Source organism: Arctopsyche grandis, chromosome 3, assembly GCF_051622035.1.
Source record: "Arctopsyche grandis isolate Sample6627 chromosome 3, ASM5162203v2, whole genome shotgun sequence".
Lineage (NCBI taxonomy): Eukaryota > Metazoa > Arthropoda > Insecta > Trichoptera > Hydropsychidae > Arctopsyche > Arctopsyche grandis.
Window position 1 is genome coordinate 15,193,862 of NC_135357.1, and position 23,301 is coordinate 15,217,162.

Consider the following 23,301-nt stretch of genomic DNA (forward strand, 5'->3'; position numbering starts at 1 on the left):
GCGTAGACGCATCTTAAGAGAGGTAAGTATCGCACACATGTACTCGAAAATACTCTTCGCACGCATGTGGCGAGCTCAAATCGGTTATGTATCTCTCTTACCATTCTGCGATCCGGATACATTCACAACCAATTTCGACAATACTACGCATGGTTTAAATATACTACACGTAGTATTTTTCTCGTATCGTATCCATCTCTTTCCTGTACGTGTACTCCTAGGAGAATCGTAAATATTTTTCGAATTATTTAATTAATTTTCGAACTGGGGGATATGGGGGGTATGAGGGGGGATTCATTGACTCCATCCATGACCACGCCTTTTTCGGTCATTTAACATTCTGTCAAAATAAATTCCAGCTCGCTACGGCAACCCGTATAGTACAAATTCATGCTATTTTTGTCTGCATTCGATCACCGGCATGGTCAACGAGCTACTACAACCCGATTAATCTCTGCAGCCCCCCCTTTATGAATTCTTACGAGCCGCCACCGCTAAATGGGAACTGGATACGGAAAATGTTGTAACTAATATTGTCGGTGTCGACGGCCCCAATGGCATTGATTCAATGCGAGTATCTAAAAATGTGTCGATTTGAGAATCTGATATACATTTTTTTTTCAATTTTCCCAAAACTTCCGGGGAAAACACCCGGTTTACTCCCGGGAATAAACCGGGTTTTTCTCCTGTCGGCACATCTCTAGATGTAGTGCACGTACAATATTTTGCTATGGCCAAAATTATTTATTCAGCAAATGTCGTCGAACGCCCAATTTTAGGTTATATTTGTAGTTGGTGAGATGTTAATCAAAAATTTGTAGTTTTGGGATATTAGCGATTAAATATATTTGATACGTCAAACATTAATTGATATTTGCATTGCATTCCTATTCATTTGCAAACGTAGTACGTTTGTATATTGAAATTAAACAAAAAATTGTTTACGGCAAGGAAAATTTTGTTGACTTCAGGACTATACTCTTGCAAGGATGGGGTCCCGAGCAGCCATGGTTGGCACCGAACGTGCCTTGGCAATGCTACGAAGTCTTCCACGTCTGACATTAGCAAATGTAAAAAATCCGAATAACACCCAAGCTACTGTAAGTATTATTTATTTCATGAACCTAGGTTAAAAATTAATACAAATTTGAAAAGTGCGTTTTTTTTTAGAAACGTGGGAGAGCACAACACGGAGGAGATAAACATGGTGCTGGTAATAAAGGCTCCGGACAAAGACAAAATTATATGAGGATTGGCTACGAAACGGGCAACAATCCTTTCTATCTTAGATTCAAATACGAACCATACTATCAAGGTCATCAGTAAGTATACATGCTGTTTTCAATTTCGTATGTATGTATGTAGCTGTAGCATACTCAAATTGATTTTGTATTGATAATTTTATTATAATTTCTTATAGTAAACTGTGAAATATATATGTACATACATACACATATGCATTTATACTTTTTAATCATATTCTTTGTACCTTTGTAATAATGATTTTTTTTATTTATTACTTTTTTTGCAGTTTACGTCGACAGTATCCACCCATGTCATTGTTGAAATTACAAAGACTTATTGATACCGACCGTGTCGATCCATCAAAACCAATAGATTTAGTGTCATTGGTTGGTACAGGATTATATAACTTTAATCCTGGGCAGAAACACTATGGTGTAAATCTAACTGATTATGGAGCTGATTCTTTCAAAGCTAAAGTCAATATTGAAGTTCAATGGGCTACTGAATTAGTAATTGCTGCTATTGAAAGAAATGGTGGAACGATAACAACTGCTTATTACGATCCTGATTGTCTGTTTGCCATGAAAAACCCAGAAAAATTCTTCTGCAGGGGTATACCCATTCCAAAGAGAATGTTGCCGCCTCCAGATGCTGCTGTATATTATGCGAGTGCTAATTCAAGAGGCTATTTAGCAGATCCAACTAAAATATCTGAAGAAAGATTGGTTTTAGCGCAAAAATATGGATATGAACTGCCAAAAATCGAGGATGATCCAGATTATCAAATGTTAACCATCCGAAAAGATCCAAGGCAAATATTCTATGGGTTGGAACCTGGATGGGTTATTAACCTAAAAAATGAATGTATATTAAAACCAACAGATAAAGACCTTTTAAAATACTATGCAACATAATTTAAAACCAGTTATTTAATTGCATAATTTATGTAACTTTAATTAAATTTGAATAAAACACAATGTAGAAAGCTCAATTTATTTATTTGAAAATAATTTTAAAACATAATAACACCAATTTATATGTAGCTTCAAGTATCCTTTAATAAGAAAGAATTTTATATATATCAGTTCTTTCCCATATGCTTTAAGAGTAAACAACATTCATCTAAATATATAAAATACAGCATAGTTCTTTCGTATGGCCGAAAAAGATCTTAAATGAAAATAAAACATTAAAGCAGCAGCTGCCATGTAGCAATTGATCTTGTGTAATACCTGCCAAATATATAATTCCAGTAATATTTAACTAATATGTATGTACTTAGTTTTTATAATATTTGAGAATACACTTAGCAAAAAAAATTCAAAAATACATATATATGGATGTATGTATATTAGTGTTAGTTATATAAAAATTGTGCGTAAAAATAAATCTAATGTTAGTATTAATATATGTAGAAAATGCATAATGATATACAAAAATTAATCGGATCACTAAAGTGAATCTATAATTTCATAGCATAAATAAACATAACTCATGCAACATAAAATATAATAATATGTATAAAGTTGTAAAAATTTTAAACAAGTCATGTTTATACATACTTAATACAATACTAACGATAGTTATAAATTTAAATGTAAAACATATGTAGATATCATCCTATATTTAATATCCATAAAAAAGTAGCAAATTTATGCATAGTATTTTTATCTCACGAAGGCCTTTTAATATGAATATTGGGCAGATTTAAAATTTATAGGAAGCATGATTGTGTACATTAGAATTGTCTTAGTTCACGATCATAATAATTTTATGCATTTATTAATGGAGACTTTTTTCACGGGGCAGAAAATACGTCTATAAGCCGTTGTGAGATAAAAGTGTATTATGAAACTCTTGCATAATTAATAATACATTCATATTATAATGAATTTAAAATTTCAAAGAAATTTAGCATTTAATTGAGTAATTAATACAATAAAATTCGCTTGTCGATTTGTTTGCGACAAATGGGGCACACCGTCATCCGATCCCCACACATTTGACACATTCCATGGCCGCACAAGAATATCATGTTCTTCAGCCTATCCAAGCACACTGGACACATTGTCTGAATAAAAAATTAAAACCAATATTTAGACAAAACAATGTCTTTTCATAATAATAAACTATAAAATATATAGGTCGAAATCTTACCTGGTCCTTAATGTCTTGCAGTTGCTGTTGAAGTTTTTGAACATCGCTGGTCGTCGATGCGGCTGATGTGTTTGTATCTCTAGTGCCATTGTTCATCATAGGTTGAGTGTTGGACTGTCCATGTTGCATAGTATTTTGCGGGGCAGGTTGTCCTTTGTTCGCTTGAATATGGGCGAGATTGCTCGGAGGAGCCTCATTATGCACTACAAAAGCAATATTATAATTTAAAATACACAGGTATTATACTAAATACAACATAATGCACACATACTGTTGTTTATATTGGAATAATAGTTATTGTCAGGGTTTGTATTCAGAGTAGACGATGCTGAAGATGCTATCGGCTGTGTTGGTACAGTCGATACCGGCATGGAGATTGGAGTTCTGCATGCAACACATTTGCGCATCAGGGGAGCGCAGCCACTGCAAGCGCACACATCTCCGCAAGGGCGAAATACTACAGTGGCGGGTGCATCAGAACATACGACGCATTCACTAACCTGGAAATATATATTTATATATAAGATAAAAGTTATAATTGAAACGATGAATATACATTTTAAATATCGATATGTATGTACTTTGATTCTGTCAACGACGGTCTCTCTACACATGAGACACTTTTTAACGCGTGGTGCACAAGCACTGCAGCAGGTGATATGTCCGCACGGTTGGAACAGTATATCCTTCTTAAGATCTGAACAGACGAGACATTCGTCCAGAGATGTAATGTTGGAAATGTTAGTTTGGACGTCGTTCAATATTTCTCCGGAAATGATGCCTTCAACGGTTGTGGGTACTGTGATACTTTCAGGATTGCTGGCAATTGGACCGCCTTTTTGATATGTGGATAGAGTCTTGCATAGATTGGGATCAGGACACAAATCCAAAGGTGTTTGCCCTGTAACATAGTAAATGAAATGTTCCGAGAATGTATGAAATAGCGCAAACGTCTTGTTAGTAATTTGGTAAATGGCTAGCAATTGATAATATAAAAATAATAAAAACATCAACTTATTGAAAAGGATGTATTATAGTTGTGCTTGTAGGTACTTGATTAAAAAAAAAGTCAAAATATATTAAATAAAAATTTACCTTTCTTGTTCTTAATTGTCAAATCAGCTCCGTGAGAAGCGAGATAGCAAGCAATTCCAGCCGAAGATCGTTTGTCGGCCGCTTGAGCTCCGAGACCCATCAACAAACGTCCAACATCCTGGACGTCTTGCAGCTGACGAAGCTGAGACAATGTATGATGTCGTAGAGCTTCATGCAAAGGCGTGTCACCGTCTTTGTCGCAAACATTCAAATTTGCACCTTCACTGACCAAAAGCTGTGCAAAACATACAAATGTATACATGATTAGTTACAGATATATCAAATTAAAACATAATATGAATTTAGGCGGAGAAATATGCCTACTCGGACTATGGAAGTGTGTTGTCTCTCGACGGCCAGATGCAAAGCAGTTTGTAAGTTGACATTTTGCAGATCCATGCGAGCACTGCCAACCCTCACCAGTAGTTCAGCCACTTCGGCATGGTTATTGAGTGCAGCCAAGTGTAGGGCGGTGTATCCATCGTCTTTTTTCTCGTCTACGATCCATGGACGAGACACTTTTCCCAGCATAATTTTCATGGCACTGAAAATTAATAACATATTTTACTGTTTGTATTTCTACAAAGTATAAACACTACATACATTTAAAAAATGAATACATAAATTTCAAAAGACTACATAATAATATGGAATTGTTGAAAAGCTAAGATATCTTTAGCAACTAATAAAAACCTTCCAAAATGAAACTTAAAATCATTTTAATCTTGATTTTATATAAAATTTTAAATTTAGTAATAGACAAAGATAAAATTTTGTTACATTTGTTTTGCAACAGAAGACAGGTATTCTTTTCATTAGTTACATAATCCGATTGCGTTAATGCTAACCACCGAGAGGTTTTTGGGTTCACTTCGATTATTATTTCTGCAGTCCTGCTGGTAAGACTTTAATATTTGTAACTCCCAAGTCGATCGTTTCCTATCAGAAACGGTTCCTCATAAAATTGGTAAAACCATTCTACTCACTATGTCACCACTATTTGAATATGGTTTCAAAAATTTATAATCTATATAATATTTTTATATTTGTACAAGTTTAATACCATAGGTGTCGCCCAGGGGCAAACTGTAATAGCATCATGGGAAAAATATAAATTTAAAATTAAAATAATATAATGACTGCCTTTATTATATTTAAATATGCAGAAAATATATATTGGAGTTCTAGCATTTATGTGCGTCGTAGTTAATTTTAACAAGGGTTCAATTCCATGTGTACTTGTTTTGAGTTTATCATTATTCATGGCAGATTTAGTTACCTGCCATAGATTGTGTTCGAATCTATAGGATTGTCATTTAAATTTATCTATTTCAACTGAAATGTTTATAGTCTAATTTTATGATAATGTATAGAAAAAAAACTTAAATAGGTAATGGGAATTCTTTGTGGAAGGGGAATGTTTATTTTTGGCAATTTTAATTATGAGATTATTGCATTGTATTAACTTTCATTTTTGTGAGTACTGGTTCACTTTTTGCTATTATGATGTTGATTTCAACCAGGGCTGTAGAATAGGAGTAAGAGTCGTTAAAAATTCGACCGACTCCAATTCCGCGGTTAGAGGCCTATTCACATGAACACAGTACGTATCAGCAACTGCATGTAACCAGCGAGTACGGAAAGTATTCTTTGGTATATTCTATATATGAATGCGTGAAGGCGCATGGGCCGATGGAATATATTAATGTTTCCATGTTTTATTTTAATAAACATGGGTCTACCTCACTACCTCTATTCTGCGCGCGTACATTAATACGGGAGGAAAAGCCTGTTCCTCTTATTCCTGTTGTATCCTGTTCGCGCAAATTAAGTGAGTATGTACTGTTTACCATGCACCCTTTTTTTGATCTTTCGACTTAAGATCTTTTGATTTTCGATCTTTGCCTTCCGATATTTGCGTTTTCCGGCATTTTACATTCCGGCCCGTCACGGATACCGATATAAAATACATAAAAACACATTTAATTTTATTAAACAAACATTCACACGCTACTAAAAATTTTAAATAAAAAACTAACATAAATTAAAAATTAAAATTAAACAAAATTTAATAGGTTCAATTCAAATTAAAAGTAAAGAATAGTAAAAAGCGGATAGATTGTTTGAAAATATCAATGTGATCGCTGGCCAGATTCAAGCAACGTAAGGACTGTGAAATTGGTGAAAAAGAAAGAACATCAATTCTTGCTTTTATGGTATGGAACAATGGCCGCAACCGATAATCAATATAGAATGAATACCAAAAAATACTTTCCTAACTTGCTGGTTACGTGCAGTTGCTGGTACTTTGTAATCGTGCGTACAGCGCACATAACAAAAAACCGTCCTCCACTAGTACAAGTTTTTAGCTCGAAATTTGACCGATTTAAAATTCAGCACACTTCCAATTAAACAAAAACAAAAAATAGTGTGGCCAACACACTTTCCCAATAAACATGTTTCAATAGAAAATACTCAATATAAAATAGTATTAACAGTGGGAAAAAATTCCAAGTGAAAATACGTTTTTTGATTTGAACTGGACGACTACTAAGAGACATTTGAAAGCTGAAAAGTACTACAAATGAAAAATAAAATACCCGACTATAGATTCCAATATTCATTTTGAACAGGAAATTGACAGATTTTGAGACATCGACCGAACAACACCAAGATATAGAAAAATCGCGCGATTTAATAAACACATATCTTCGAATCTCGAGCCAATCAACATTTTTTATTTCCAGATTCGTGTTCACTGGGCATAGATGATAGATCTATAAGAAAAGTCATATCTCGTCTCTGAACCAAAAAAAGTCGTCATTTGTCGAACAGTGTAATTATTAAAAACGGATATTGGATAAACATGGACGCACAAATATGAAAAAGTACATGAATTTTTTTAAATGATCTAATAAAATACTACACATTTCTAGTTAAAATATATTTTGTGATTATCATATATTTTTACGCTTCAAAGTTCAGTTGTATTTTATAACTGGACTACATATTGTTCATCAAAAAAAATAAATAGTTGTTCGGCAGGTGCATTTGTTCCTGGTAAAGAGAGACAATATTCGACGAATTTACTAATATTTCTGTAAGAGACATCATTTTCACTGAAGGCTTTGAATATTTCAATCCATCTATTAGATACTACTAAATAAATAAAAAATCGAATGTGACTAAACCATGACTTTGAGGAATATGAGAAGTATAAAAAACAAAATTCGATAATGACGCATACACCGATATTTTCCACAGAAGTTTGAGCGCTAATGTACTGAAACTCACACAGGACCAAAGTCCTACTTTCGGTTGTCAGATTTTGTTCAAATTTTTTTTATTACTTAATATCACTATAAGTAATATAAGCATAAAATATCAAGAAGGCAGAAATAATTAAAAAGGTAAAAATAAAATAATTAAATTTTGTTTTAAAATAAATTACTACTTCCGCCTTACGAATTCAACCTAAAACCTTATCAACTCTAAGTTAGTACATAAAAAATACAAATGTAAGTTTTCAGCTTGATACGTTCAGAAGTGGTTCATCAAATTTATTGGATTTTTGCTAAGGATTGTAAATAGGTTTTTGAGCTCTTTTTCCTATTATGCTGTAGATTAACATTAGAATAATATAATACTATGATTACTAACCAAATTAAATTAAATTGTAAAATAGAAAATGATCAGTAGATCAGTAGCTATTAAAATAGATATAAGATGTATTGTGAACATAATTTCGTAATAATAAAATCAAAAAAAATTTGGTTTTTTGTTTGTTTACATGACAAGCATTATAGTCGAATTTTAAATATTTAAAATCGGAGTCGGATTGTGGTGATATGTCGGAGTGGAAGTCGTGTGTTTTTAGCGACTCCACAGCCCTGAATTCAACTGTATACTCCTGGCTGGAACATGGAAGAATTTTGTAATTTTATTTCAAATAACAATCGGATAGCATCATCACGAGATGGCAGCAGGAAGTGGCCTGTGGTCTACGACTGCGTACGTTGTAAATCGAAGCCATCGACGCCACGCCGCGTTTCAATATGTGCACGTGTTTATGTCTGCTATGGTGGCTATGGCTACTGGCTAGGTTATACTTGGCCACATCTGTTGGCCGCTATTTATTGCTAGCGCGCAGCCGGTCCAACCCTTTGGCCGCGGCTATTTTTGCACCACGAGCGTGCAATTCAATAATATTACACATAAAGAGAAAAGCGATCACAATTCCAGACGATCACAGCGCCTGCCGATTGAATATTGAAATTCAATATACACCCACTCTGTTCGAACTCTGTTCGAAGCTTTACAATCTGTGAAATTTAATTTTACATTCCTTGTAAAATTCTAAAGATTCAAAAAGTTGTTTGTTTTTCATTTATCTTCTAGATTGGGTACGCGTGCCGCTCCGTTGTACCCCTGTCCTCAATTGAAATGAGCGCAACAGTGTTAATTGCAACGGGCGAGCAGTCAAGTCGTGTCGATCGTAGCACGCGCCATCTTGTGCGACATTCAGTCGATTTTTCCCGCCAATAATAATACATGGTTGTTTTGGCACGGCCGTTCGCTGAGCACGTGTATCTACGTATATTCTGAGGTAAAGTTGTATATATTACAATAGCCATAGTTATGGGTGTGAGTAATCGACTGTAATGTTGAAATGTTGTAGTAATGTCTTGGTGTTAAAATGGCGTCCAAATAAAACAAATTTGTATGCATGTTTGTGACGTCTTGACCTTTCGAGTGCGAGTCGTCGATATATTTATTGTATTAACGACGAATCGTCAGAATTCTTAGACATCATGTGTTCCGAACCTTTTAAACCGTGTTATTTGGTACTATACTTAAATCAATATGATGGAACTGCGATATGTGAAAAATCGAGATGGATCTATATGTACGAAATTAAACTACATATAAACCACATATAAATTAAAATTAAGTGTATACATTTTTTTTCAAATTCAAAATCAGGACAATTTTTCCAAAAAAATATTTCTAAAAACTCCAATTATTAAAATGAACATTAAAAAATCAAGGAAGTACGTTTATGAAAAAATGAATCCATTTTTTTTAATGCTCTTATGAAATTCTACATAAGATTGGTAGAATTTGAAAATTTTAAAGTATCGATATTCAAGAAAAAAAGTCTTAGGCAGGTGCATTTGCTCCTGGTAAATGAAAACGGCATTCGAACAATTTGCAAATATTTTTGCTAAATACTTTGTATATTTAAATCCGTCTATTAGATACTATTGGTTAATAAAGTGTACTGGTTTTATCTCATGACTTACCAAAACAGATACTCTAAAAGCCAGTACTGTGCCGGTAAAATTAGTACGAATGGTCACCTTATATAAAATAATAACTAGATTTCTATATAAAAGGAGAGTTTCTTCATATAATGTCACAGGATTTCTGGATCAATGGAAACCTAGTGTATCCACAAAGATGCTCTTGGCAATTATTGTGATTTCTTCGGTATGAATGTTATAGAAATTTCTTCAATTCACATTCAATTTTCTTCCGAAAATTAACGCAATTTCCATTAAAAGTTCCATTCAAGGAAACTGTTCCTTGTTTTAAGTATATTTTCATAGTTCTTTTAAAGGACATGATATTTTTTAGATATTTTCCTTAAGGCTTTTCACTGCATTTATTGTATATAAAAAAATGATATTTTACATATTTATTTTGATAGTACATATTTACAAAATGAATATCGTATAGAAATAAGCGTGGTCGGTTTACATACATACATATGTACATATGTATGTAAAAAAGATTTCAGATAAATTCTAATCGCTGTAGAATTTATCTAAAAGTTAAAATTAAAACAATGATTTCGAGTTCGTTGACCGATGAATGCGAAACTTAAAAGTGTGTTTTTTTTCGTAATAAAATGTCGGGATATATTTTTAATTTGACATGTGTCAAACGAGGCACGTTTTTGGCTACATATAACGCTTCTCGCGACCATGCACCTGCGATCATCTTTCAACCGTTCCAAATATGTTTTCCCCAACACACACACACACACACACACACACACACACACAGGACGTGAAAATAAATTGGAAAACAAAAAAAAAATGATCCAAAATTGGATTCGGTCGAGCGTGTCGACTTGCAAGAGATTGATACAAGGTTGGGTAGTGTGGAATAGGAGTGGTTCGAACTTAACCACACCCTGCGCAAGTTGTCGAAACAATTGTTACAAGAAGTTTATTTTTCACCATCATTATGGTAAACCTGACAGTTTTTAACCCTAAGACAGTTTCAACTTGGATACAAATCGGTAATAAATGCAGATCTAATTAGCGCGTTTGATTCATTTGATCACGTGCCAAATATTTTCTCGGCGAAATGTATACTAAAGCTCAGTGCTTCCAGCTAATATAAACTATAGATTTTCATATGCCTTTTTGCACACGTTGGTGCATTTTTGTATATTATTAAAACGCATACGAATGCATCCGTGGGCGGGTACAATCGACTGGCGCTCTCTGGTCCATTAAACTCTTCCATGTCTAAATATGTAAGTATCGGGGTCTCTAGATTAATTTGAGCTGCCTTATAAGTGTATGTGGTGTACAATTTTAAACATATTCACTTGAAACGTATCTCGTTCCAGCCGTTGTCTATTTTGGTGGTTCTCCACATGTGTGCAAACTCTTGACGCATTCATTCTAACTACAGAACTTGTTGCAGGGCTGAAATGCTGTGAGCACACACGTTGTGAACATCACCTGCTTTGAACTTCATATAAATAGTATTACATATTCACTTTGAATATATGCTGACACAAATGTATGCACGAATCGTAATCCGATTTTTAAATGCCGTCGAGCTTAGGAGAGTGTCCAGTGGAAAGAAATTGGGTTATGAATGGTTTCGGTCGTAGCCTGAGTGTTTGAAGGAGGGCCATGACCCCGCCTGTTCCGCATACATGGTTAAGTTCAACTCATCTGTTATGTGAATATCAATTAGCCCATTGTTCTGTACTTTGTCCGCGCTTGTGCTGTACGCACGAATAGACTACCATTCCGACACAATTAAAATGGTGGTTCGAATCGCTCCTCGTTAATTGAGGATTGTCTGATGTGACAGTATCGATTAGAGCTCAGATTTTAGCAAAAAACATTGAATTTCGATATCGCCAACTTAAAATTACAAATGTGTACTGCTCTTCTAGCCACAAATAAAAACTATTCGTTTTTAGGTACTATAATCGAAAACGGGTAAATTGTATCTATTTAGTTAACCGTCTCATTAGTCATTAGATAATAAAATAGTAGAAGTAGTAAATAATCTATATATAGATATATAAAAATCAATGTTTGTGTGTTTTTCTGTCACGTATGCGTTCCTATACCATTCAACCGATTGCGATAACACTTACAAGAGTTATTGTGTGCATGTCCGCGATGGTTTCTGTAAAAAAATCCCCCAAAAACGGGAACAGAAAAGGGAAAAACGGGAATGAGTGGCATTGCAACGCAATAATTTCTAATGTTTTCGCATCTCCACCTGCGTTGTTAGAGTAAAATAAACAAACAATTGAATAACTTCAAATGTGTTCGCTGTCTGCGCTTTCCCGACAAATGGAAACGAGAACGGGAATTGCATGCGTTATTGTGGCATTGCAACGCATGCCAGGTTCAGCTAGTTATTTATATTTAGGTCAAATATGTAATTGCATGTCCGGTAGTAAAGAAGAAGACATAAATAGATGTATGAAACTAGGATGGAGTGCATTTGGACGAATGAATGTTGTTTTTATATAAAAAATGCCACTCTGCCTGAAGAAAAAGATTTTCGATCAATGCGTTTCGCCAGTGATGACGTATGGATGCGAAACTTGGACATTGAACGCCAAGATGCTACACAAAGTCCAATGCACTCAACGAAGTATGGAAGGCTGTATGCTTGACATAACGAGAAAAGAGAGGAAACGGAATACGTGGGTGAGAAGTATGACAAGAGTAGTGGATTTAGTGGAGTAAAGAGATTGAACAGGCAATGGGCGGGCCATGTGGCTAGAAGACTGAACGAAAGGTAGACAAAATAAGTACTAAAATGGTACCCAAGAGAATACAAAAAGGTAGACCACAGGGAAGATGGGTAGACGAAATCAGGAAAATGTGTGGAGTGAGATGAATGAGAGTTGTGAAAAACTGAGACGAGGGGAAGCGTGTTGGAGCAGTGGATGGTGAGAGGTTGTAGATGATGATGATTATGATGAGTTAACCAACCTTTTGGAGTTAGCATTAATATACTGTGAATAGGTTAAGAGGGCTGACCCCAGCGCCTTGTCCATACAAACGTATTAGACTTCTCCCTTTCTCAATTATGGCACTAGGGAATTTTTTTAATATGCTATTTATATCCACCATAGGCATGTTTCTATTTTTTTGATTAATCAAATAAATCAAAAATAAATTAATCAAAAAAATAGAAACATGCCTATGGTGGATATCCATACCATTTTCTTCATTTGGAAATCCCTTAAAAAAATGGTTTACTAAACCGACAATTAGCTTTAACATTATCAATAATATGGCCAAATCAAGTATTTTATGAGCATATTATGAAAATTATGAAAATTAATCGCCGGCTTTCATTTGAAAATAAATTTATGGGAATTCTAAAACATCTGAATACTCATTCCAGTTCATTTATGAACATATGTATTTACTAGTTTGTTCGAGAAGGAACTAGTGGATTAAGTTAAGTGGGCTAAGTTCTGACAGTTAAAAGTTATCTCCAAATAGACTCACCAGGTGGCACATGAAATTTTTGGTTGTAGAGTTTTCAAAACGTCAAGTATTTAAAAGGGAAATCCTATGAAAGCCACATTACAACATTCCAATAATTCCCGTTTCCGCTGACATTAAAAGGGTGCTTAATTAATTGAAACTCTAATTTTGACCATATTCACTTACATAAAAATAATGTTAAACTCATAATTAATATATATCGCACGGAAACAAATTATTCAACTTTAATTAAATGTATTCAACATAAAATACATTATTCCAACATTCGACAAATATATTGCGTACGAAAAAAATGATTAACATTGGAATACATTTATTTACACTTTAAAATCACTAAATCACACAAGTTCATCAATATTTTTTTAAGAATGTTAAAAACATTTTTTCTACTAAAATTATTTTTTGTGATATCAACTTTATACATTGCTGATTTTCATTTGTGACAAAATACATTTTTTATTTTTATATTTTTTCTGATAAAATTAGTTTTAATAATTTAAGAAGATGTACCAACTGAATAGAATCTACATATATTAAAGTTAAAAGTATTTGAAATAAAGCTCAGTATATGTATGTACTTAGTGAATCACAAATAAAGTTTACATACATATATATTCCCCATATTAAAAATATTGCAACACAGAGTAAGCAAATATGTATATGTGCCCATAATTATGAAAGTGGTCTAAGTCAAGAAAAAATCTTATTTTTTTAAAGTCGATTTTATCGGTTATATTGTAATATGTAATTGATTAAAAAATTTTTTTTTTCTTGACTTAGACCACTTTCATAATTATGGGCACATATGTACATAGAGGATGGTAAAAACGATTGATAATACTTAAACTTGTGTCTAATAGTTTGTGGATGAACAAACTAGCATGTTTATGAATGAACGAAATATGCACTTGAACTGTAACTAGGGTTTCTGATTTCCCGGACTTTTTAGATTCCCGGGACACGGGACGGAGCCCGGGATCGTTCGTTTACATGTGTCCCGGGATTTCCGGGATCCCGGGACACATGTAAAAAAAACTTTTTTTTTCCATTCAATATATTTTTTATTAATAAAAAAATATTTATTTATTTACAAAACAATACATAATATATCTATTAACTCGAAAAAATGTAAATATGAAAGTAAACTTATTTAAAGTAGCTTCTTAAGAATACTAAAATATTTAAATAAGAATCCGAAAGTCTGATTCTAGATTTGGTACAAAAAACTCTTTCAGTTTCGGTCAAAGTTGGTTTTATTGTTAAAAGGGACGAAAACAATTTTTTTAAATTATCGGGTTTTTCTCGTGTCAGCATGTATATTTGAATTTATTTTTTAAAGTCGAGGTTATATTTATTTACGTTATTTTGTATATTTGTCTTTGATGACTCCTTATTTAATTCTTCATTCATCGTCAAACACAGAATTGTTTCATCTTCATCCGAATCTAAAAGATTTTCTTCCATTGTGGAATCGTCAATACAAGAAGAATACTCGTTTCATAATAGTTTCACCGTAGGATGTACATTCGCTTTTGTTACAATATTTAAAGAATGTTTTGTTTGGTATAAAATCAGAATTATTTAAAATTTGTGTTAAAAAAATCAGTTTTAGACTTCTTCTTTCTTTGATTTTAATTTTTGAGAATATTTTACGATTCTTTGTGTATTTGATTTATAATTTCCCTTCGTGCAGTCGTGAAAATGTTGTATGTTTTCAAGATTTTTTTAAATCCAATTTCCGGGATTCGAGATAAAAATTCCCGGGACACGGGACAACAAAAATTCCGTGAATTCCCGAGAATGTCTGTCCCGGGACGACCCGGGTTTTTGTACTGAAGCATAATTGGGATAACAAATAAGATTTTTGGTAAAAATGAGTTTTGACAATAGAAACTCCTCGGCAACGTTAGTGTTGCTAAAGAATCCTCGATCGTTATCATTGTTCTTATAGAGTACTATTTTGTGTGGCGAGCCTACGAATTCTGCTGAAGTCTCCGTTGAACAGACATCGACATCCACATTTCAAATACTTTTTTCACATATTAGCATTCACATTAACAAGTCGGTGGTGTTTTGTATATAGAATCGAAATATAAAATTAGTGACTTAAAAGCTTAGAATGATTAAAATGAGGGGAGGGAATTACAACGACAACTTTAACTTTCTTGTCGAACAATGTCGACGTTTAATTAACACGTCAGCCGCCATCCACTTGGCTGCAACCGTTTAGAGTGGACGCATATCTGATGTTATAATAACAATGCGTTATAAACACAGTTCCACAGCGCAGTGTTGAGTTTGTGAGTCATACACTGCTCTCAATTTGAAGGGGAAGTCCCGGCTATTTCGAAACGCGTTTGTAATTTTATACCGTCATAAATAATGCTCAATTTGGATATAGAGCGAGCTTTCCTAAAAACGATACAATTCTAGGATGCTATTAAGAGGGCTGTACACCCGAAACCTTAATTTTGTTGCCGTTCTTTTCTTCGATATATATATATTGAGTGAATGCGACAATATATCATCATCATCATCATCATTTACAGCCATTCATGTCCTGCTTCGGCAGGACATATACTAAAATTGGAACGATGCAGAGAAGATTAGCATGGCCCCTGCGCGACAATATATATCAATATATATATATATATATTGAGTGAATGCGACAGTTGGGCTTCGACCAGATGAAACGTATTTTAAATTGACAAAATCGAGGTTTCGCATTGTCCTATTTACTTCTCCGAAACTGGACCAATTTTTAAAAAAATTCATCATCGGTATGAGAAAGATATTTTCTGTGCAACTATGCGCGTATTCTTTTTTAAAATCGATCGTTAAATAAGCACGCTGGACTCTTTTCGTGGGTGTAAAAAAGAGGCGATTTTATAGATGTTTGGCGGCTCCTAGCTCCTATAAAAAATAACTAATTAAAAAAATAAAACGATAGATGCAACCCAATGGTGGATATCCATAGCATATTAAAAAATAATTTCTCTAGTGCCATAATTGAGGAAGGGAGAAGTCTAATACGTTTGTGTGGACAAGGCGCTAGTGTCCAGCCCTCTTAACCAAATTTGGTAAAATTTTCCCACATGAAAATCCAGTTCTTATTTTTTAAGAACGTAAATTTTTCTTTTGTTTTCAATTTTTCAATAATATTCGAAAATCTTGATATTTGGCGAGATCCGATACTATTTCTATGTGATCTTTTGATATCATTATGTTATTATTAGGGATTGCAATTTGCTGTCAAATTTTATAAACCGGTAAATAATTTTTTCCTACTACCGGTATACCGGTAAATGAAAAATGTTTTTTTCGTTGATTATATAATTGTGTGATTACTTTTCCTAAAAACGTTAACCTAAATAATGTTAATAAATAAAGAAAATTTGTACTATTAAATAATTTATTTTTAATTAATCATATTTATTTATTTAAAGTTTAGACCATTAAGACCATCATAATTGAAACAACCGTCTAATAACAATTATTACGATTTGGTTGCTCTATGTTGCCAGCGAATTTATCAATTTGAAATAGTCACATTTATACTGAAAATAAACAAATTCATATCCATAATATGCCATTTGCATTGATTTTTAATGTAATATTGTGCAATTATATGCCTGTTATGCACTTAATTCTCGATAAAATAGTTTTTGGTAATTACCGATAAACCTGTATAATGGTATTGCAATCCCTAGTTATTATTAGAGCGTGCAATGACACTTTTCGGTAAACTGGTAAATTACCTAATAAAATAATTTATTTTAACACGACGATTTTGATTTTTTGTTCTTTTCTTTCTAGAAAGAAAACTATGATACAATTTATGAAAATCTTACATATCATATAGCTACTATTCAAATGAATAGGATAGATGGTCCAGATTTTAATACACAAAAAAATAAATTCATGGTATAAAATGGCCTAAACAAATACTCGATTTAAATACTAGTGAATGTAGGAATAATATGGGTCGTTTTAAGTCGTGTAATTTGGATTTTAAGCTCGACAACTGCGTCTAAAAATGACCGCTCCGTGTCGGATTTCATCCAGTGGCCGTCGTTACGCAATCCGTATCACTCGGTGACGACGGCTTTTATAAGGAAATCGCGATGCAACGACCCCAAAATCTAAATCTAGAATGACCCTACAGCGGTTTGAGGTGTCAGAGGTAACCCTGAATTGTCGCAGAAAATCTCTAGATATCGGTGGAATTTTATAAACGGTCTGTGGTATTTTATCAAATTCTCGCAGAGGAAAAACTCAGATCTGATATTTCTCAATGCTGTTACGGTTCTCGGGTTTGGTGAATGTTTTAATACTACTAGCATCAGACGAAACGGTTCAATTAATATCGCACACGTTTCAGTGAAATAAGATAATATTGCATTGCATATAAATATGTGTAAATTAATTGCAATTTATTTTAGCATTGGTTTTTATATTATTTGGAGAGTTCAAGTTCAAGCCACAAAGATGAGGCATATTACATTTTAGAATTCGATTAATTTTGCTTCTCAAACTCTACGATTGCAACCCACCAATCTATAGAAATATTCCTAGCTAAATGATAGCCAAAAGTGATTTTTAAACTTTTATGTACATTTTTTAAAACTTTTATGTTTATTTCTTATATATATATATAGTATTATATTTATTTATTATTTACAAATTCATAGTGGGTAGTGCCAATTTCATGGAGGAACCGTTTTAACAATGAAATCAGATAAATTCGTAAACCATGATAAGAAAAGATTGACTTGGAGTCACAAATATATAATCGGTAGTCTGACCAGCAGCACTACAGATTATACTCGGAATAAATTCTTTTCTACCGAGGTCAACCCACGGGATCGAACTCGGTAACCTCTCGGTGGCGAACATTAACGCAATCACCGAGATATGCTGCTGACATTATACACATTGAAAGTCAATAAAATTGTGTCAAGATAAAGTTTATAAATATTACACTATTGTGAAGTAAAGGAGTTCATTGATTTTTGATTTATAAAAATTTGAGAAATTTAAATTTATTCGAACATATCTATCTACATACTTGGGTTGAGATTTATAATTTAGTGCAATATATACTGATTTTATGTTTAAACTACATACTATAGTGAACAATAAATTGATGAACAAAAAATCATAAAATTTGTCTGCAGACAAATCCTTATTAGGTCAATGGCCATTTTAAGAGGACAAAATTCTCCTGGAAAAATCGAACACATATGTATGTACATATATATTAAATATATTCGTTAACCAGTGCTGCATTTTCAGATTTCATATTTAAGGAAATTGATGTAAATTTTGAGAAAGTATTACATTTTCATTCATATGTGTAATTTATGAAATATATTTTCGGTTACAGTCGACTCCCACAAAGTGTATTTCACAAAAAATAAATAAATGATGTTCATTCTATTCCAATGTTGCAAGTCGAGCTGAGCGAGAATACACATATGTACATGTGGCCACAATGTGATTTCATACGAAGCTGAGTAGGGACTTAAAAAAATACATAGACTCTCGGGATCGCTACCTAGAACTTCCTGTCGAAGGATCAACGAAAGTGTGTGCGAAGTTAATAATTCAATGTGGGCAATCAAGATGATGGTACTACTCATTTGGAAATTTTATCGTACATATTTACTAGAGAGGTTCGTGGGCGTCATTGATCTTGATGCGTCATCTGGTTAAATGGTTTCCATCAGCCAAAAGCATTCAAAACAATCGACCCAGAAGCAGCATCGCAAGATCAGCTGCCGTAGCCAAACGATTTTTTTTGAACGTTGGCCATCACTAGTTTCAATTCAATATAGTATGTAGTACGAGTATGTAGTGAAGATGCGCGTGGTACACCGATATCATCTCCTCGGTACATAATAAAATAAAAACACGTTTAAAATGTAACTTTTGAAAACGAAATATGTATAAAAATGTCTTTGAAAGCGAATTCGTCTCGGAAGTGGGTGAGTGGGTGAATTTCTACGAAATTTAATTAACATCGCATTTCAGAATATTACGAATGCAATACTAAAATATATGAATTCAAATCAACACAAATATTCAACCGAATGAGATGTTTGAAAAAATAGATTGTTAAATGAAATAAATGATTATTGAGTTTGATAAAATTTTAATAAGGAATTATGTAAATGAAAGATGTCATAATTAAAATCGATCGTATAATGGTGTAAGAAATTTATTATTGTAGAAAATCAACCAAAAGTAGCTAATTTGTATATTTATTGTGTCTTTTAACACATTTAAATAATATTATTATAGCTTTTGTATTATACATATTCAAAATTAGCCAACTCTAATGATTTTCAATATATAGAAAATATCTATATGTTGGTGACAAAGCTGTGTCCCTAAAAATACACGTGTGACGTATTAACGTCTCATACAGCATCAACAAAAAATTGGCAGAAGTCACCAATCACTCCAATACTAACGAATATGTAAAAGATCGAAAAAATATTGCGATTATAAATTGTTGGAATTATTTATGAATTTTTTGAATATTTTAGAGTTCCAAAATAAAATTCTATAAGAGTGTCAACATTGATATGTAAATATTTCGAATAATTTATTTCAGCCTAGGTCATCGAACTGTCATGGTAGGGAATAGGGGGGGGGGGAAAGGATCGGAACCGTCCCCTTGAACATCCCTGCCGGCTCTCCACTATCAACAGCGACAAATTTGGTCCTCGCATTGGCGGGAAAGCATCCTTGGTGGAATCCCCCGGTCGGCCGGTATAGCATGTGTGCATTGCGACTCTTCGTCGAGGGCACACGTGCCGCAGAAGCAACAACCATCGTCAGCTCCAGTGTGCACCATCTCCAGAGACGAGCCGAGCCAAGGAGGGGGGGCTCGCCGTGGGTCTCTATTCGCGTGGCCAGCATCGATGGTGTTGGGTTACGCGGCGACTGGTCTAAATTTAACACACCCTCCCACCCTAGTGGACGACCCAAGCGGGAGAGACGGAGCGCCTGGGACTTCTATTTCTAGAAAATACCAATTTGGATGAAGGGGGTACCGCCCCGGGGGCCCCTCGTGCTTTGGCGACCCGAGTCTCAGTAGCGCGCGGACCACCGACATCAACGCTGCTCTCTTGTACCGTCTCCTCATCGTCATCTGGAGAGCCAGTGCTCTAAGGATCCTCCGTAGCCTAGCGCAAGTTCCGTGCTTCCTTACTTCCCATAGTGTATTTACAAACGTATGGAATGTAAAGAAGTATGGAGCGGCGCAGGCACTTTCGACTGACCGACGTTAATTTGGGAGGCAAACGTTAGAGCGAACTCGAATATTATCGAAGAATCGTGTGCTTAGTTACAAGCAGTGTGCGCTAAAAGTAGATAAAACTTGGTGAAACTTCTAAAAAAAACAAACGGAAGAGAACAATGTTGTACATGTGGTGCGCAGACGGGACCGCGCCCGTACCCCCAATGTTGCCGAGCAGTAGTGCGTTCGTTGACGTCTTGGCACTGAAAATTTTGCAGTTTATTATAAAACAGTGATAAATTTATCATGGTGAGATGTAAGTGACTCATCGGTGTGCATGATTCGTCGATGATTCGATCCCGAGCAGAATTGAAGAGCGCATTAAGAGACGATCATCAAAAGCGAATCTTATTAATACGCATTCAAATTATTATATCGAGCATACAATGACATCATGCATGCTGTATTAATTCGTATATCAACTTCTATACACACAACACAAATTGGAACTTGGTCGGCGATGAAATGATTATGATAAATTATGTATTTACATCAGTGTATGCCACAATTCGTATTTTTCAAAACAACAATTCCATGGAAATTCAGATAATATTACTTATTCAGATAAAACAACTTCAATACTCACACATACAAATTCTGAATTTCATTTTTAACGATTTGTATAATGAATGCAGAAGACACGATTTCACGATTTAGATAAAAAATACAAATAATGAAATTTTAGTATTAGAACTAATGAGTTGATTTTTATGAAAAAATATATAGTGAAGTAAAATTGAGCTGACTTGGAATGGTATAACATTTTGATTTTATAAAAAAGTAAAGGACAGGTTTAAACGAAAAAGAATATGTATACGAGTGAACATATTGAAGATAGTGATTGTGAAATGCTAAAAGTACAAGAAAAAGGCAATGCCACGATAATAGGTACGCATTTTAGTGCGGAATGAAGTAGAAAAAAGGTCTTGCATTAACAGAGTCAAATCATAGCACAAGTAAATTCAGAGAAATGGGGTTGGTTGTCGGTTGCATTGTTGTGCATGCCATTATCCTGGGTACTTTTCAAAACGACACCCCTTAATCGAGGAGACCCTTCGACAAAGAACATGCCTAGGAGACATTCACCCCGCTAGATTTGAAGTTTCTGTGTCGTTACTGACCTTATAGGTATTGCACAATCGCCATTAAATTGACATCGTCGCTGAAAATGTAATTTATACATTTTGAAAAACGCATTCTAGGTATCTTGAGCCGACATTCGTCAGACGATCTACCTATTGACAGCTCACGGTTGACATTAACATACATATATGTACATACTATATGCTTATTTTGCATACATGAGATGTGCCAACTTTTGCATACGATTTAAATAGGTACAAATTTTACAAGAGAGTAATTTTTGGAATTCGATATATACTTACACACATATATTACAATATTTTTATATAGGAATAACAAGTGAGTTTTATTTCAAAATGAATTTCATTTTTTAAAAAGAAAAATTTGGTTAGAGTTGAAAGCGTAGTACATATACAATTTTGCTTAGTCTTGACAGTTGTAGGCAACTGGTGGTTTACAAAAAAAAATTAAGAATATCAGACTTGGCAATTTATATCAAAAATATAAAATACGAATATGTAAACAAGAATATATTTCATATACATACTAAAAAGTCAAATAATGTCAAAGGCGGCGTTGATTGTATATGCTGATTGTTTTTTCGACGTGATACAATCATTAGGCAGGTTTCCAAAAACAGTATGATTTATGTGACTGCTTCCGACAGCCATTGAATCCAGATTGGGCGTCGATAATTCTGTCAGTCATACAATTTATTGGCGCATTCGACAACTTGGGGGTTGATGACAGATCGTACGGTTCGCATCCGAACGGCTTGCTCCCATGACCTCATGACGTTGTTCTCGGAATTCGACAGCTCAAGTGCTCCCGGGAATGTATCTTACATTGAAGACATAAAATGTAAGCAAACTCGGTTCAAACAGAAATAAAAACACGCGCAGCCACATGCTTTGGTTCATTGTTTTTCTAAAACACTTTTAGGACGACAAGAAAACAGTTCGTCGGTGCTAGACTGAGAATCGTCTAAAAATGGTTTTCGACGCGACGCATTCCTTCACATTTTTGCGAGATATTGGCAAAGTTCCACGGGAACGACCCGTTATATCCGAATTCATAATGGTAAGTATTTAATTTTAGGATATGTGTGTATGTATGTGTATTTTGCACGACGTTATGCGATATCCGGTAGGACTTTTGTCTACCGATGTGTAAACGTGTGCTAAAACAAAATGTCGCCTACAACTAGGATCGAAATTGACAATTGACGATTTCGGACCAAACTATAGGCGAAACATTATGATAACAACTAACAGCATTTGTGACACTAATAAAAAAACAATATTAATATTAGGAAATTCCTAGCATGATTAAAATAAAATAAAAGAAAAACTATATAGATAAAAATCAGTCAAAATTTTGGAGCCGAATTTTCTATTGATCGCAATAACTTCATCTATTGATACTTTATATATAGTACTAGAAACTACAATAAAAAATAAATTTTAAATGCAAAAGATTGCTTATAAAATAAAAACATTTTTGAAATTCAAGTCATCATCATCATCATTCATCATTTATAGCCAGCCATTCACCATCCACTGCTGGATAAACACGCTTCCATTCGTTTCTGTTTTGCGCAGCTCTCATCCATCTCACCACACATTT

General features: G+C 33.9%; 2 protein-coding genes, 1 long non-coding RNA gene and 1 other non-coding gene across 7 annotated transcripts in view; 3 read left to right on the forward strand and 1 right to left on the reverse strand.

Moving 5' to 3' along the window:
• The first annotated feature begins 727 nt into the window (after positions 1 to 727).
• mRpL15 (mitochondrial ribosomal protein L15) lies at positions 728 to 2,556 on the forward strand. Of its 4 annotated transcripts, none has more exons than XM_077427367.1 (4): positions 728 to 795; positions 972 to 1,100; positions 1,171 to 1,322; positions 1,532 to 2,556. In XM_077427367.1, the coding sequence occupies exons 2-4, from the start codon at positions 990 to 992 to the stop codon at positions 2,157 to 2,159; spliced, it is 891 nt and encodes a 296-aa protein (XP_077283493.1). In that variant the 5' UTR covers positions 728 to 795; positions 972 to 989; the 3' UTR covers positions 2,160 to 2,556. The 4 variants fall into 4 exon arrangements, with proteins under 4 accessions (XP_077283493.1, XP_077283495.1, XP_077283494.1 ...); XM_077427369.1 differs by having other exon boundaries at positions 728 to 779; XM_077427368.1 differs by having other exon boundaries at positions 728 to 906; positions 1,532 to 2,231.
• Positions 2,225 to 23,301, reverse strand: part of mib1 (E3 ubiquitin-protein ligase mind bomb 1) — a 445,383-nt gene continuing 424,306 nt past the window's right edge. The window contains exons 12-17 of the mRNA XM_077427358.1: positions 4,822 to 5,041; positions 4,498 to 4,732; positions 3,984 to 4,303; positions 3,674 to 3,902; positions 3,403 to 3,605; positions 2,225 to 3,316 (exon numbers count right to left, since the gene is read on the reverse strand). Coding sequence (XP_077283484.1) covers positions 3,176 to 3,316; positions 3,403 to 3,605; positions 3,674 to 3,902; positions 3,984 to 4,303; positions 4,498 to 4,732; positions 4,822 to 5,041 — 1,348 coding nt within the window. The 3' untranslated portion in view covers positions 2,225 to 3,175. The remainder of the gene's footprint in view (positions 3,317 to 3,402; positions 3,606 to 3,673; positions 3,903 to 3,983; positions 4,304 to 4,497; positions 4,733 to 4,821; positions 5,042 to 23,301) is intronic.
• On the forward strand, positions 8,952 to 23,123 carry LOC143923289 (uncharacterized). Its single transcript, XR_013261712.1, has 3 exons — positions 8,952 to 9,103; positions 19,906 to 22,536; positions 22,618 to 23,123. It is a non-coding gene; the product is annotated as an uncharacterized LOC143923289 (long non-coding RNA).
• LOC143910109 (U6 spliceosomal RNA) lies at positions 15,844 to 15,943 on the forward strand. Its single transcript, XR_013260440.1, has one exon. It is a non-coding gene; the product is annotated as a U6 spliceosomal RNA (small nuclear RNA).

Bases quoted from the DNA above. Each gene is read 5' to 3' on its own strand.
- mRpL15 (XM_077427367.1), top strand. From the start codon at position 990: ATGGGGTCCCGAGCAGCCATGGTTGGCACCGAACGTGCCTTGGCAATG. The intron at 1,101-1,170 runs GTAAGTATTATT...GTTTTTTTTTAG, and splicing joins CGAATAACACCCAAGCTACT to AAACGTGGGAGAGCACAACA. The intron at 1,323-1,531 runs GTAAGTATACAT...CTTTTTTTGCAG, and splicing joins CCATACTATCAAGGTCATCA to TTTACGTCGACAGTATCCAC.